General features: G+C 53.6%; 2 protein-coding genes across 5 annotated transcripts in view; one reads left to right on the top strand and one right to left on the bottom strand.

The window, feature by feature from the left end:
* USP40 (ubiquitin specific peptidase 40) overlaps positions 1–5,882 on the top strand; it is an 89,034-nt gene extending 83,152 nt beyond the window's left edge. The window contains exons 32-33 of the mRNA XM_061412659.1: positions 5,493–5,638; positions 5,755–5,882. Of these exons, the coding sequence (XP_061268643.1) occupies positions 5,493–5,638; positions 5,755–5,882 (274 nt within the window). The remainder of the gene's footprint in view (positions 1–5,492; positions 5,639–5,754) is intronic.
* The window catches only part of DGKD (diacylglycerol kinase delta), a 109,154-nt gene continuing 97,071 nt past the window's right edge, over positions 1,543–13,625 (bottom strand). For all 4 annotated transcript variants that reach the window (XM_061412664.1, XM_061412665.1, XM_061412667.1 and 1 more), the window contains 6 exons: positions 13,356–13,467; positions 13,182–13,274; positions 12,227–12,346; positions 4,729–4,846; positions 3,638–3,768; positions 1,543–2,920 (listed from right to left, as the gene is read on the bottom strand). In XM_061412664.1, coding sequence (XP_061268648.1) covers positions 2,831–2,920; positions 3,638–3,768; positions 4,729–4,846; positions 12,227–12,346; positions 13,182–13,274; positions 13,356–13,467 — 664 coding nt within the window. In that variant the 3' untranslated portion in view covers positions 1,543–2,830. The remainder of the gene's footprint in view (positions 2,921–3,637; positions 3,769–4,728; positions 4,847–12,226; positions 12,347–13,181; positions 13,275–13,355; positions 13,468–13,625) is intronic.

Here is a 13,625-nt window from a genome sequence, read left to right as displayed (position 1 = left end):
ACCCAGAGGCCCAGGGGCTCCTGCCCGCAGCCTCGGGCTGGGGCGGGCCCAGTGGAGGGGGCGACTCTCAGTTCCGCGGCCAGCGGCCAGGTGACGAATAACGTGGCCCGGAGCAAGTGTGCCAAGGGGGCGGGCACCACAGTCCAGCAGCGCTTCCAGAAAACCAGGCCGCCCTAAGCACTCACGCCCCCACGGTGACGGGCCCCCCCCCCCCCCCCCCCCCCCGCCCACCGCCCCAGGCGGCTCTCCTCAGAGGCCCAAACAGCCCCAGCAGTGGGCCCCACGGTGGTGGTACTGGGGCCGCTTTGAATGGGTTCAGTCCCTGGTCAAGGAACTAAGATCCTACACCCCACGCGGCCAAAAAAAAAAACCCACAAAGGCCTGGCTCCTGCCATCCGTGTGAGAAGGACCACAGGCTCCTGAGCCCGGATGCCTGCGTGTGACTTAGGCCCTGTTTCCACATCTGTCGTGTGGGCTGGGCTTGGGGTCAGGCTGGGGACACAAGCACAGCCCTCGAGGTGTGCTCGTCCCTGCCACGTGCTGCTGGAACCAGCTGTGACCTCTCTGATCCTGTGTCCTAATCTGTAACATGTGGATAGCCACTTCGTAGGACTGAGAAGAGGAATAGGTGAGTTAATATGTGTAACGTGTATGCCAGCACCGGCATAAAGTAACAAATGTGTCAGCCAGCAGCATCGTGATCGGCCACCACTGACACGGCTCTGTTCCTTTTGCGCCCACTGCTCTAGTCATGAGTGTGTGGTCCAATTCTAGACAATGAGACCTCAGGGGAGGTCAGTGGGTGCCAGAATTTCCAAAAAGTTTCCTTTTACCTTAAAAAGAGGCAAGAGCCAACCCACCTGTTCACCCACACTTTAGCCTGGACATGGTCATGTTTGGATGTGATACCTGAAATAGTGGCAGCTATTTTGTAACCATGAGGCCTGATCCGGCGCTGGCCATGTGGGAGAAGCGTGCAGGACAAAACAAGTTCTACTAAGCACAAAATGAGAGAGAAGAAAGCTTCTGGGGTGGCAACTACACATTCAGATCCCACACAGCCCTGTGGCACCCTGCCAGCCGTTTCCAACTCCATGATGCCAGGCCCCATCCCTCACCCAGGAAACGGGTCACAAAGTGACTTTGAGCTTGAAGAGGCAGCTCCCTTGTAATAAAGGTACTAGAACTAAAGAAAGAGGTGAGTAGGAGAGCTCCGGTTTGCAGTTTTATATAAAAGACTTAGAAGGATAGAACATTAGCTAAGATGACCTCAGGAGGCTGGGCTGAAGCTACATGTGATTAAGCCTGAGAACCTCAGTGCTTCCCAGCACCGCCACCTTGCTGAATTGATTCAACAGATCCTAGAACCCACACCATGAATAATACAATGGTATTCATTCCATTTTGCTTTTCGGCCACCACCAATTCAACCTATGTTTAGAGTGGCTGAAAAACATAATTCTGAATCCAGTTTGCAAAGATTTTTTTGGCAACTGATATTTTACATCAAATCAGGAAAGAATGATAAGAAATCTGACGATGGAAGATCAAAAACAGGCTTGTTTTATTTATACACAGAACAACTGTATTTACAACCCCAGATGTGGATATGTACATAGCAATACAGGAGGCATTTGCTTCCACGGCGGGCACTGTATAAATTAGGATCATAAATACGAGGGGAAGCCCCACCGGAGGGCGCAAAACCTTTTCTCCAAGTCGCCAAGGATCCTTCCCACCTCCCTCTACACTGACAGGGCCAGGAGACCCCAGGGACCCCCAGGGACAGCCGCGCAGCAGGGGTGGGGACGGGACAGAAGGGCAGCCAGCCCCCCGTGCAGCGAGAGACACAGGAGGCGGCGGCGGCAGGGACGCTGCCCCGCAGACAGGCTTCATGCAACGCTCATGTTTACTCTGCTCACTCTAACTACACTCAGAAAATGGTTTTAGGTAAACAGTGTTGCTCTAATCACGGACATTACTTTTAAACACCACGCTTCACCTAAACTGATGGCTTTCCCATGAGAGGGCGCGGAGAGCTGGAGTGGGTCCCCGCCCATGCGGTTGAGTCCTGAGAACCTCAGGCGCCCACCCCAGGGTCCCCCTCGGAAACCCGGTGCCTTCTGGCGCCTGGGTTCTCGCCGCCACCCCGCTCCCAGCCCAGCGGTTCCGACGAGCGGGACCCCTGGGGCAGGAAGGCGACAGCGCCGCCCGGCTCACCTCCGATGGCCGGAGCGCGGGCCGAGCTCAGCGCCCGGGGTCGGGCGGCAGGGGGAGCCCGCGCGCTGAGGAGCCGCCGGCAGGGCGCGCGCTGGGCGGGCCGGTCCGGAGACGGTGCCCCGCGGGCGGGCAAAGCGAGAAAGCAGCCAAGGCGGTGAGGGCGGGGTGCCGCCCGGGAAGCGCTCCCAGCTAGGCAGCCCCGCCACTCCGGGTCACTCAAGGCAGACCCCCGACACCCCTCCATGTCCCCTCGAAGCCCAGGAAGCCCCCTCCACACAGAAACACGGGCCCGCCTCGGTGCGCGAGGGGACGACAGGCCAGGCGTCCTGGGGACGGCGGGGACCCCGCGGCCCCGGAACCGGGGCTCCTCAGCCCAGGTGGTGACTACCCGGGCCGGAAAGGCCGGGGGCTCGGAGACGCGGGGCGCCCGGCGGGATCCGCGCGGGCGGGGAGCAGGCCCCGGAGGGGCGGCGCGGACGGCAGGTAGCTGTGTTGTGGGTCCGGCCCCGGGGCGCCGGGCCGGGCCGAGCGGCGGGAGTAGCACCATGAGGGGCCGCCGAGCCGGCTCAGTCGCGGGGGGCGCGGGGGACGCAGGCCGAGAAGGCGGAGGCTAGGCCTCGGCGGCGGCGGCGCCGCGGCTCAGCTCCTTGATGCCGCACAGGATCCGCTTCATGTGGCCCACCTTGGTCACGCCGAGGTCCTGCGGGGAGAGGGCGGCGCTCAGGCCCGGGCGCCCCGCAGCCCCAAGGGAGGGGGCGCGAGGGGATGCGGCCGCGATGACTGGTGCCCCCAAACCACCACCCGCGGGCAGGCGCCACGCCTGGTTCCCTGAACTGAGTCCAGGGCACCCGGAGCAAGTGCTGGGCACCCTGGTGGTGCCTGGAGGCAGGCCAGCCACGCGGCCCTGTCCAGGTGCCCTCGGTGCCCTGGCTGGTTCCTGGGGTGCACCCGGAGGGGCCCGCAAGGCAAGCCATCCTGGGAGCCCGCAGCTGCCCTCCCCAAGCCGGGACCAGGCGCTCCACACCAGCCAGCGGGCAGCTGGGGAGGGAACCCCAGACACTAGGTCCCCCTTCACCCCAACGGCTGTCGTCACAGAAGTCGAGCTGGACAAGCAGCGGGCTGCACCCCCAAGGGGTCCACAGTCCCCCCAAGGGGTTAACGTGGTTCACCGTGCAGCAAGGCTGAGCGCGTGGCTCAGCAAGGCTGAGAGCCCGGCTCCCTGCGGCGTCTGCCCTGGCTCTGGCTGCGGTGGCTGAGACACCACAGCTCAGGGGCCTCCACCTGTCGCCCCCCAGTCGTTGCCCCGCTGCATGAGAACAGTGAGGAGACTGCTGGCGCTGGAGCACGGCCAGGTCACGGGGGGACCCCAGGGCTGCAGGGAGCACAGGTGCACCTGCCCAGGAGGCGCGTGAAGTACCTTGAGGTCCCTCCGCTCCAGGTGCAGGAGCTCGGAGCCCCGGATGTCGTGCCGCGTGAAGATGTCCTTATACTCACAGAGACTGAGGTGCTCCAACCAGGCAGCCACCTCCTCTGTGCCCCAGAGGTGCACTGTCAGAGACGGAAAAGCACGGGCACAGTGAGTGCCCAGAGCCCAGCACCAGGCAAGCAGCGGCCAGCACCCCAACATTCCCTGGCCACAAGCACCCCAAGCAGCCCCAGCAGCAGGCACCCCAACATTCCCCAGCAAAAAGCACCCAAGTAGCCCCAGCAGCAGGCACCCACCACCCGGTCCCAGGCGCCATCCCAGGCCAGTGCAGAAAGGAGATGGGCCGCCACCCTCAGAGGGGCGTGAGCAAGGCCAGCTGGTGTCTGTTCCTGCCAGGGCCGGCAGCCTCACCCCAGGAGGGACAGGTGGGCCTGCCCGCAGCTGAGGCCAGATCCCCTCGCCCTTCTAGAGGGGTCTGTGCACTTCTGGCCTGCAGCAAGAACGGAGACTCGCAGAGATTACATGGAGTCAGAGCCACCATGATTCAAAGAACCCAATTTCTGGACCAACACGTGAAGAAAAATCAAAGGGAGCTACCCTTACTGGCAGCAAATGCCCCCGGCCTCGAATCCGGGCTTGGGGCTGCCCAGCACCTGGGAGCCTCGGCCGTGCTCAGGGCCAACACTTCGCATGGAGATTCTAAGCCCCGATTCAGTGCCAAGGAGAGAAACATCGTTTAGGGTCATTTTCTGTTGATTTCCTAGCCCATGACAGTGAGGGCCTAGGCTCCCGGGGCAGGGCCGTGATCAATGCACTGATTAATGGGGGCCAGGCAGCCCCTCAAGGAAGCAGGCACAGGGTCCAGCGTCTCTGTCTTGTCACCTCTGCTGTCTCCTCCCCACCTCACACCCACATCAAGCACAGGCAGGCGGCTTGGGGCCTGTGCCCCAGAATCCGCACCAGGAGCAGGGTCAGGGCAGGGAGTGACATGGGTCACCCCGCCGCGTGCAGCGGGAGAGCCGGGGTGCAGCAGTGCGCGCCGGGGCCCCGGGGTGACTGGGGGAAGGGCAGGGGGCTGGTACCCGGGGCGCCCAGGCTGCAGCGCGCTGCTCTGTTCTTGTTGTTCTTCTCCTTCTTGAACTTGGTCACCAGGCGGAATTTACCACTGCGACTGCGCTTGGAAAGATCCAGCATCACGTTCTGTGGGGGAGGGGGGAAACGGAGCCAGTCAGACCCCCGTTTGCCCAGGCCTCGCCCCCACTGCAGACAGGCGCGGGGCCGCAAAAAGGCCTGTCCTCGTCCTTCTCCTTGAGTTTCAGTCTTGGACCGATCACTCATTTCTAATGCCTTTTAAAAGCGGTTTTGCAGAGATAAGCATCCATTTTCATTTTCTGGGTTTTTTTTTTTCATTTTATAACATTTATTCATCATGTGATTGAACAGCTTTGTATATATCACTTAAATATCAAGACTATTCCATCAAGACTAGTAAGTTATCGGCTGATCTCGCAGCACTGCGCCGGCAGGCTATGCTGTCAGGGTCAGGAGTATCCTAAACGAAGCTTTTCCTGCACTCTTTCCTCGCCACCTGTTCCCCGAGGCAGAATCAAGGAGGGAGGGGAGTCAGAGGGACAGGGGACAGGGTGCCGGCTCGGTAGCGCGACCCAGGGCACGGCGGAGCCATCGCAGCCCCTTCCCCCTAGGTCTGTGGACCACCTCTGTCGGTTCTCCCGGAAGCTACAGCCCGGGTCTCCGCCAGTAAAGAATTGCTGTGCACTCACAGACACGCACCTGCGTCAGTCATTTGTATAAACGTACTCACAAAAGAAACCTCCTTATTTTTCAGGTGTGCCAATTTCTCCCTGGCCCTGCCGGCCTGGATTCTGCCTCAGGATCCTGTCTGCCTGCGTCCCCAGTGTCTACTGCGTCCCCGCGCTGTGTCCCTGTGCTGTCTGTGTCCCCGAGGTGTCTGCCTGCGTCCCTGGTGTCTGCCTGCGTCCCCGCGCTGTGTCCCCGCGGTATCTGTCTGCGTCCCCGAGGTGTCTGCCTGCGTCCCCGCGGTGTCTGCCTGCGTCCCCGCGGTGTCTGCCTGCGTCCCTGGTCTCTACCTGCATCCCTGCAGCGCCTACCTGAGTACCCACAGCATTTACCTACATCCCCAAAATGCTCGGTGTGGTCAGAATGTGCAACTCTAGGACGCACTTGCAGATCTGACAGGGACGTTTGGTCACACTGAAAAATCACCGCTGGGCGTTTCCATGGAATCGCACCCACGCTGACTAGAGCTGGGCACAAGCACCTTCACACCTGGTCTGCCACGACCCTGCAGCTTCACCACACCCCTGCGTGGGCATCTTCATGGGCTTCTTACCAAAGGCGTCTCATGTTATTTCACACAAACTGTATGTTTTATAAGGTTTCTACTAGGAAAGAGACCTCTTACGATGACATTTTCTAGTCAACGATTGTGAGCTGTTCAAGAAACTTATTTCTACACATTTTTACACTTAGCAAAATGATCACACATCCATTCTAACACGGCTGCCCCACGGAAGACCTCTAGCCCCCAGGGGACCGCCACAGCCATGGGCTTTCCTGTCCCAAGATAAGCGTCCCCTTGCGCCTCAGCGGCCTCCTGCAGGACAGGTGGGAGGCAGCTATCCTCCACAATCCAAACAAAATCCTATTCCTGACTCTGTTAATTTCTTGTTCTTAAGGCAAACATGGGTTTTATTAAATTTACTTCCAACCTTTAAAAATATGAGTATTTTCTTTCATTGGTAAGACAAGGAGACTAGTAGAATGAGGCTGATTATCCACCTGTTATTTCATCTCCACCTTTTTTTGCTTTTGAAAAGCAAATTTCAGACATCAAATTATTCCACTCATAAATACTTCAGTCAGTCAGTCAGTTCAGTTGCTCAGTCGTGTCCAACTCTTTGAGACCCCATGAATCGCAGCACGCCAGGCCTCCCTGTCCATCACCAACTCCCGGAGTTCACTCAAACTCATGTCCATCGAGTTGGTGATGCCTTCCAGCCATCTCATCCTCTGTCGTCCCCTTCTTCTCCTGCCCCCAATCCCTCCCAGCATCAGAGTCTTTTCCAACGAGTCAACTCTTCGCATGAGGTGGCCAAAGTATTGGAATTTCAGCTTCAGCATCAGTCCTTCCAATGAACACCCAGGACTGATGTTTAGAATGGACTGGTTGGATCTCCTTGCAGTCCAAGGGACTCTCAAGAGTCTTCTCCAACACCACAGTTCAAAAGCATCAATTCTTCGGTGCTCAGCTTTCTTCACAGTCCAACTCTCACATCCATACGTGACTACTGGAAAAACCATAGCCTTGACTAGACGGACCTTTGTTGGCAAAGTAACGTTTCTGCTTTTGAATATGCTATCTAGGTTGGTCATAACTTTCGTTCCAAGGAGTAAGCGTCTTTTAATTTCATGGCTGCAATCACCATCTGCAGTGATTTTGGAGCCCAGAAAAATAAAGTCTGACACTGTTTCCATTGTTTCCCCATCTATTTCCCATGAACTGATGGGACCAGATGCCATGATCTTCGTTTTCTGAATGTTGAGCTTTAAGCCAACCTTTTCACTCTCCTCTTTCACTTTCATCAAGAGGCTCTTGAGCTCCTCTTCACTTTCTGCCATAAGGCGGGTGAATACCAGACCACCTGACCTGCCTCTTGAGAAACCTATATGCAGGTCAGGAAGCAACAGTTAGAACTGGACATGGAACAACAGACTGGTTCCAAATAGGAAAAGGAGTACGTCAAGGCTGTATTTTGTCACCCTGCTTATTTAACTTATATGCAGAGTACACCATGAGAAACGCTGGGCTGGAGGGAGCACAAGCTGGAATCAAGACTGCCAGGAGAAATACTTCAGTACACAACTCTAAAAGATGACGCTACGCCTTTTAAAACATAATCATGGCACCATTATCACACACGACACCATTCACTTAGCTCTAATGAACTCATTTACATCACATCTTCCCAACTGTTCCAAAGGTGCATCTTCATGGAGGGTCTGTCTGAATCGGGGCCCTGGCAGGGTTCACAGGGGACACCCAGCTCCTGGGCTCCGTGTCTCCTGTCCCTTCACCTGCAGAGACCAGGCGTCTGCGTAGAGGACAGGATGTCTCCCTGCTGCCTCCCGACGCAAAACGGCCCTTTAACCCTACACATTCCGGCTAGAATTCTTTTATAGAGAATTCTTTCATCAATAATTTTAAGAAAGAACTTTTATGGATCTACTGATAATATTCAATTTTGGAATCCAATGTGCTGGTTTTTAAAAAAGGAAAATGTTTGAAAGTTCTAGAGATCTGTTTCTTAACGTGAATATACTCAACACTACTTGAATTGTATGCTAAAAATGATAATGATGTAAGTTTTATGTGTTTCTTTCTTACCACAATTAAAAAAAAAAATGAACTGAGATAATGTGCAGAGTACATCATGAGAAACGCTGGACTGGAAGAAGCACAAGCTGGAATCAAGACTGCTGGGAGAAAACCAATAACCTCAGATATGCAGATGACACCAGCCTTACGGCAGAAAGTGAAGAGGAACTAAAAAGCCTCTTGATGAAAGTGAAAGTGGAGAGTGAAAAAGTTGGCTTAAAGCTCAACATTCAGAAAACGAAGATCATGGCATCCGGTTCCATCACTTCATGGGAAACAGATGGGGAAACAGTGGAAACAGTGTCAGACTTTATTTTTTTGGGCTCCAAAATCACTACAGATGGTGACTGCAGCCATGAAATTAAAAGATGCTTACTCCTTGGAAGGAAAGTTATGACCAACCTAGATAGCATATTCAAAAGCAGAGACATTACTTTGCCAACAAAGGTCCGTCTAGTCAAGGCTGTGGTTTTTCCAGTGGTCATGTATGGATGTGAGAGTTGGACTGTGAAGAAGGCTGAGCACCAAAGAATTGATGCTTTTGAACTGTGGTGTTGGAGAAGACTCTTGAGAGTCCCTTAGACTCCAAGGAGATCCACCCAGTCCATCCTAAAGGAGATCAGTCCTGGGTGTTCATTGGAAGGACTGATGCTGAAGCTGAAACTCTAATACTTTGGCCACCTCATGCGTAGAGTTGACTCATTGGAAAAGACTCTGATGCAGGGAGGGATTGGGGGCAGGAGAAGAAGGGGACGACAGAGGATGAGATGGCTGGATGGCATCACTGATTCGATGGACGTGAGTCTGAGTGAACTCCGGGAGTTGGTGATGGACAGGGAGGCCTGGCGTGCTGCAATTCATGGGGTCGCAGAGTCAGACACGACTGTGCGACTGAAGTGAACTGAGATACTGTCCATCTTTTTCTAGCTTTGACACTTTCTTATATACGGAAATTACATATTCCTTGACAAATTTTTCCTTTGGAAATAAAATTTACTTTTTCAAGTTGTTCTGTGGCTATTCTTTTTAAAATATCTTGAGATTTAAATTTGTGTAATTTAAATTTTTTTCTGAAAAATCAAAAGGCTTGCTGAGATGCTGAGACTCACTGGCGTTCCTTCATGGACGCCGGACCCTGACCGGCTGGCACACCTGCTGCTCTGGCCCCCCCATCGCTGCACTTTGTTCCCTTCCCCCAGAGTACACTTGCCAGAGTGTAGTTTATTTTGCTTTTGTTTCAAAGAACCAACTCAAAGATCTACCACTGTTTTTCCTTCTCAGATAAATGATTTTCCTATCTTTATCAGTAGAACTGTGGCAGCTCCCCATTCACAGTTCCCTTTGCCCTTCATCCGTCACCTTTTTGCCCCTTGGGACGAGCCGGTCTGGAATACCAACAGATTTTTAAAATGTCCTACGGACAACAGGAAAGAAAGCAGAGTCCCCTTTACAGAGAGTAAGCGCTCTCTATAGAGAAGCACAGCACATTTGTGTATAAATCCTACATACACGTATTCTCTCTACTTCCTTTGCTCAGATGTTGTGATGTGGTCACTTTCACCATGATTAATCATGGACTGGTAGTGAGAAGTCACACTACCAAACTGTGTTTCTGACATTTCCTATTATTTCAAGAAGTTTTAGCTTGACACATTTTACGTACATCAATTAAGATTGAAATTTGGGGGCTAATCCCTAAAAGAACATGCAGAAGAGCACATGTTCCCAAACCAGCAAAGGGGATAAACAGAACTGTGGGAAAGAGAGACTCATCAATCAAAACGGAGAAAGGAAACAAAAAGTGAGACAAACAGCACAAAAGAAGGGAAATGTGTCTGAATACGGTTAATCACAGTGAAATACGGTAATCACAGTGAAGGTAAACAGCCGGGCTCCCGTATTCACACAGCACAGCACTGAATAAAAGCCCAGGTTCAGCAACGCTGCCTGTAAGACAGACACTCCAAATGAAGCTTGAGAGTAAAGTATGAAACAGAATATGTCAAAAAAGTAGGCTTGAAAATAAAAAGAATTAGTAAAGGCCCCGTTATAATGATAAAACCCTAAATGCACCCAATAACATAGCCTCAAAAGGCATAAGGCAAAAATACACAAAACCACATACAAAACACAAGACGTCTCATTCATGGTCAGAGTGTTCAACAGTAACTGACAGGTCAAAACGACACAAAACCAAAAACAAAAAAACAAAGAAAAATGCCTCAGTGAGGACTTAATGATGTAAAAAACACAACTGCATACGAGGAACATTTATAAAAACTGACCATCTATTGGGCCATAAAGTTAGTGTCAATAAATTTCAAAGGACTGGTTATATACAAACAACTGCCTTTGAACATTGAAATTAAGTTAAAATAACAAAAAGAAATATTAGAAAAAAATGTCATCCATTGGCAAATAAACAACATACTTTAACTCATGTAAATGCTATATTAGCATATGACTTTATTATTACTTTAATCATAGTTTACTCAGAATCATATGGTGTAGAACAACATGATGATTAGTTTTTACCAAAATAAAGGGATCTTCTATCACTTTTGCCTTAGGTATGCGATTCTATTTTTATATTAATAGTTACTTTACATTTTTTATCATTTTCTTGAAACTGCTTTATTTTTACTCTTTCTGGGTCATAATTTTTCATTCAGTGTACAGAAGAGAAAACTGGGCTCCTGTGATCAGTATTTGGTCAGATTTTTTTTTTTAACACAACCTAAAGAATAATTTGCTTTTAAAAGGAGAAGATATATTATTTTCTAATTTTTATGCTGTTAGCTCCATCTTTACTAGTTCCTTTATTTTCTTTTACAATAGGGACGATATTTTGTTTTTGTCTTTTGTAGTGATTCAGAAAGATATAAACCTTTTCAATTTTATCAGAAACTACCTTTAAAATTTGGAGAAGAGAATGGCTACCCACTCCAGTGTTCTTGCCTGGAGAATCCCATGGACAGAGGAGCCTGGCGGGCTGCAGTCCATGGGGTCACAAAGAATCAGACACGACTGAGTGGCTAACATACACACACACACCTTTAAAACTATTTTTAAGTTTTTAAAACATAACTGATGACCTTCCTCTAATTATTAACGTCAAGAGCGTCTTTCACCTCCTTCCACCACAGGAGGCATTTAAAGCGCTCTCCCTCCTCTGTCCAAGCCCTCCTTCCCTGCTCCCCCAGCTACTGCTCACACTGCACTAATCACAGAATAGGCTGCGGCTGCACTCGTTAAAAACTTATATGTTATTCAGTAATTTTCTTTGGAACTTTTATCATATTTATAGCTAACTATCAAACACATTTTGACGAGGCTGGCCAGGGCCTCTAAACCAGAGTCCTCGTTCTTAAGCTGCCAAGTTGTGCTTCTCAGCTGAGGCCCCGGTCAGTTTTCCAGGCGGGGTGGGCCCTTGTCAGCGAGCGCCCACACGTGCGTGAGGAGCTCTGCACTGCTGGCCCGTCCCCTGGCCCATGGTTCTAACAAGCGAAGCCAACAGCAGGGGGCCGGGCGTTCAGGGCCCAGCAGTGCTTCACCATGTGAACTTCCTCCCGCCACCCCTGCTCCACCCTCGGGAGGACGGCCTCGCGGGTTGGCCTCCATCCAGGTGCTGCCCCCAAACCATGCCCAGTGAGCACCTCTCCTGGGCCCGTGGCTGCCTTGCCTGCTGCAGGAGGCATGGCCCCGGGGCGTAACCAGGCTCCCGATATCCCAGCTGTAAGGCCCGTGCAAGCTGTGCTCCCTAAACACACATAACAGACAAGTGTGACCGGGAGTGGAGCACGGCGCCCCGACCCTGCCAACAGACGCCCAGCAATCCGCAGGTCAGCCTGGCAGCGTGCCTCCATGCTGGGGGCACACAGTGGGGCCGGGCTCAGCCTTCTCTCTACCTGCCCCCAGCTGTTCCACAGTTCTGTTTCCAAGGGCAACAGTGCCCCAGTTGTCGAGCGTCATTCTCGACAGCAATTCCCAGCTCCTTCCTACCTGCCAAAGTGGGCATTTTAACAGAGACGCGTGTTTACCGGGGGCCAGGTCAGGGGCCGCAGGAGCAACACCATCTTCACCCCGAAGCCACACAGGGACTCAGACACAGAAGGGACAGCCCCATGTCCAGGATGCCATGCTGAGGCCCGAGACCCACATACCTCTTCGTCACCAGGCTCCATGGGCTGGCACAGCCAGGGCGTGTCTGCCAGCTTCCTGAGCTGTTGGTCCATCTCGGCGAGGGCAGCCGTGAGCCGCTCCTTCTGAGGGGGATCCAACTGCTGCTCCAGGGACAGAGAGATGGAGGGAGGAGACACAGCGGTTACCAGAAGGGCGGGGCCACAGGGCCCACACAGACAGGGAGCCTGGCCCAGGCCCGGGCCACTCTCAGAGAGCTCTTCTAAAAGCTTGCCAGGAAACGGAGCCACAGAGCACCCCTCAAGGGCCAAACTCGGAACCTCCGCTTATAAGTAGCACCAAGCGAGAGAATTAAAACTCTCCTTTCATAAGTAATGGGGCAAACCAAGCTCGCCTGAAAATCGCATCGGCAGGGCTTACAGGTCACCTGCCTCAGTGTCCTCGGGACCCTCTCTCTGAAGGGGGACCAGCCCGCCTGCACCGGAGCACAGAAAGCGTGTGGGGCGTAGAAGCAGCTACAGGAACGTCAGGACAGCGTGCAAGCTTGGAATGAGAGTAGAGAGTACGGACCGGACTCCTGGGGCGATTCTGCAATGACTTCACCTCCCTGACCTTCCATACCTTCGTTTCTTACAAGAAGGCTGGACAGGCACTCTTGAGGTCTGCCCTGTTCTGGCTTCTGCAATTTGACAGAAATCCAGCTGGGTGCCTCCCCGGGCCTGAGTGAGGAGGGGCGGCCAGGTCTGCATGCTGGGGACAAGGCCAGAGGCAGCCGCATACCCGTGGGGCCTGAGGACAGAGGGCTGTGCACTACACAGTGGGGTCCTGACACCCTGGAGGGGGTGTGGCATGACGGGCCAGAGGGTCTGAGCATCACTGCAGGGTCAGCGCAGGGTCCTCTGAGGAACCCCCACAGTCAGGAGCCCCGCACAGAGCCGCGCTGCCTGTGTGCGTGCCGCGGGTTGGCCCCCAGCTTACCAGGGCCAGCCTGCCCGCAAGCAGCAGCTCCGTCTCGCTGCGCAGAGCTCGGACGTTATTCACCATCTCCAGGACGAGGCTGCAGCTCAGCCCCTGAGAGGAACCAGAACAGAACCATGGAGACGGCCCAAGGGCTGGCGGGTGCCGGGGGCAGGGGCGGGAGGGCGCAGGCACCTCTGAGGCTCTGGGCTTGCCGTACACTCGGTCCATGGACTTGGAGCTGGCATTGACGGCGTGGGCGAGCTCCTGCTCCACGTCCTGGTGGGACTGTGCTAGCTCCCGGATGCTGGAGAGACAGACACAGCGGCAGGCCCGTCACCTCCTGACCGATGGCGGGGGAGGCCTTAACAGGGAGATCTGAAGACAAACTTCCGAGCTTTTCCGGAGATTCACCCAAGGAGGTGAGTGCCCCAAAAAGGGATGGAGGCCTTGTGAAACCTCCAG

The sequence above is a fragment of the Bos javanicus genome, chromosome 3 (genome assembly GCF_032452875.1).
Source record: "Bos javanicus breed banteng chromosome 3, ARS-OSU_banteng_1.0, whole genome shotgun sequence".
Taxonomy (NCBI): domain Eukaryota; kingdom Metazoa; phylum Chordata; class Mammalia; order Artiodactyla; family Bovidae; genus Bos; species Bos javanicus.
Note: the sequence above shows the minus strand (reverse complement) of the source record. Positions and strands in the feature narration are given on the sequence as shown.